Here is a 2,590-nt window from a genome sequence, read left to right on the forward strand (position 1 = left end):
CACACACACACACACACACACACACACACACACACACACACACACACACACACACACACACACACGAACACACAGTGGCAGCGCGCAAGGTGTCGTTCAAGGGCTACCAGCTGACTGTGCTGGCGCTGCAGAACGACGAGATCGTGGGCAAGGGCATCCTTGAATCTGGGAGCCCCTTCGAGGCTGACACGCTCGCCTACATGATGGACTTCATCAAGCCAGGGTCAACTGTGGTGGATGCTGGTTGGTGGGTGGGGGGATCACTGGGAGGAGGGGGAGGTGAGAACTGGAGGTCCAAAAGAACGCAGGTGCATAACGGGAGGTAGAAGGTTCTGGTTGACATACACAGTGGATGCTGATTGGGCATTGGGCGGATTCAGTCACGATGAGTGCAAGCCGTTCCTCACACTCTTTTTTGTTCTGTCGCTCCAGTTGCCTGACCCCTGCCTGTTACTTATCGCGGGCCCCCGTCCGGCTGCAGCAACTTTGGCTCTTACTCGGTGTTCTTTGCGGCAAAAACGGGGCCTGGTGGTGCGTTGCACTGCTTTGAGCCCCAGCGCAAGATGGCTCAGGTGAGGCCAGGATGATGCGTGACAGGGGAGAGGTTTGTATGCTCGATGCAGGACGCGACAGGGTGGCGCGACTTCTGGCACACTTGGCATCCTGCAGGGTTACGGTTTGGACCTGTCACATCAGTGTGGGGTGCGTACTCACAATCTCAGCGGCGGCATTGTGGTTCGCAAGTGCACCTCAAGCCCAGCTGAGCGCAACCCTTGCACCACATCCCTTGCCGGCTGCTGGACCTCGCTCGCTTTGTGCACGATCTATGTTAACACCGCCACCTACTGCAGCTGGCCAACGCCAACGCCGTCGCCAACGGGCTGACACCCATAATGACGGTCCACAACAAGGCTTTGTCCTTTGCAGCGGGCAGCGTGGAAATGGCTGCCAAGTGGGCACCACTGCACACGGCACGTGCTGCTCGCATGTCAATCAGACATACGCTGCACGCCTTACGGGGCATGCCTTGTGTGTTGCACTCGCATCCGGCGGCTACAACGGCGTCCAACTGCTGCTTTCCACGCAAACCGCTGGGAGAAAACAGTGCTTGCTTGTCGCGCCTCTGGCCCTCGTAGGCAGCGTTTCTGATTGATTGGTAGTCTCTGCTGCACTTGTCAAACCATGACCTGCCGCACTCACGCGGGCAATCTTGCCAACCGGGGTCGTCCCAGGCTTCCTGATGGCAGCCACAAGGACCAGTCTATGGCGGAAGTCGAGGCTCAGCACGGTGGCATCAACTATGGTGCGAGCTCCTCTCCTCTGCGATCCCTGTATTGACAACCGCTCTGCAGCTGGTCCGCATCCATGATTGCGTCTTGCGTCGTGGGTCACCTGCACCAAGTGCGCATGGAGCAACAAGAACATTTTGGGGTGAACGACCGCACTTGACACACGTGTCAACAGCCTCCCTGCTGCTGCAAACATCACCCTTGTCATCACCAATGGCCACGCCCTCCCTGACACCACTCCGCCACCCTAGGCGGCTTGGCGCTGGGCAAGGGTGGGGAGCATACTTCGGCCATCACACTGGACTCCCTCGGGCTTCAAAACGTGTCCTTCATAAAGGTCTGCAAACAGGGTTGGTGCAGAGCGTGAGGCTTTTAACGTCAGGAGGCTTGGGTTGTGTTGAGGGGCGTTTGTGCACGCACTAATGAGTCTGTGGCATTGGTGATGCGGCCATCATTGCCCTGTGAGCCGCCTTTTGCTCTTAGCAGCACGCTGAGGTCAGGCCCGACCACCCATGTGTCGCCCACTGAACCCAGGTGGATGTCCAGGGGGCTGAGCAGCTCATGCTGTACGGCGCTCAGGTGGGCCTGGGACATGGTTGACAGGGCGGGGCAGGGCGCAGGGTAGGGGAGGGGAGGGTAGGGCAAGACAGGGCAGGGTGTACTGTCGCGCTTTTGGCCGTCAGCAGCCAGGGCAGCTGCCGGGCAGCGGCGCGCCGTAACGACAGTACAAGGGTGGGGGCAGGGCAGGGTTGTCAGCATCCACTGCAACGTCCACAGGTACGACTCTCTAGCTAAAAAAAGTGCCTTGATTAACTATTAAAATTGGTAGAGCTGCTGCTGCTGGTGCTGCTGCCGGTGCTGCTGCCGGTGCTGCTGCCGGTGCTGCTGGTGGGGCTGCCGCCGTTTCTGACGTCTTCCAAGCGGGCTTGGTGCATTTCATGTGACGCCCACAGTCTCATCAACACATGCTGATCCCCGAGCACCCTTTTCAATCCCCGCGTGTAATGCCCCCTGCGAGCTGTGCTGCAGGAGACCATCAGGCACAGCATGCCTGTGGTGGTCTACGAGCATGTTTTGGGCTGGAACGTGACTCAGGACATGATAGAGACCATGAGGATCCCACAACAGGTGCATGCGGCAAGCGACGCGACCGTGACTAACGCGACCCACTGGGCCCTCGCTGCCGTGCGCCTGGAAGACCTGCTGCTTGGTTTGTGTCCCAGCACGGAGCCGCCTTTTGCCAACACAATCTCCTTGCACCTGAGATGCGGCGGGTCAAGTCTCCTGATGCACTCCCATCC

General features: G+C 59.2%; 1 protein-coding gene across 1 annotated transcript in view; it reads left to right on the top strand.

Moving 5' to 3' along the window:
• Positions 1-2,590, top strand: part of MNEG_9989 (hypothetical protein) — a gene marked incomplete at both ends in the record, with an annotated part of 4,410 nt that overhangs the window by 1,045 nt on the left and 775 nt on the right. Inside the window, 6 exons of the mRNA XM_014041539.1 lie at positions 76-247; positions 482-572; positions 852-952; positions 1,233-1,303; positions 1,541-1,626; positions 1,824-1,868. Coding sequence (XP_013896993.1) covers positions 76-247; positions 482-572; positions 852-952; positions 1,233-1,303; positions 1,541-1,626; positions 1,824-1,868 — 566 coding nt within the window. The remainder of the gene's footprint in view (positions 1-75; positions 248-481; positions 573-851; positions 953-1,232; positions 1,304-1,540; positions 1,627-1,823; positions 1,869-2,590) is intronic.

This window comes from Monoraphidium neglectum (genome assembly GCF_000611645.1).
Source record: "Monoraphidium neglectum strain SAG 48.87 unplaced genomic scaffold scaffold02138, whole genome shotgun sequence".
Lineage (NCBI taxonomy): Eukaryota > Viridiplantae > Chlorophyta > Chlorophyceae > Sphaeropleales > Selenastraceae > Monoraphidium > Monoraphidium neglectum.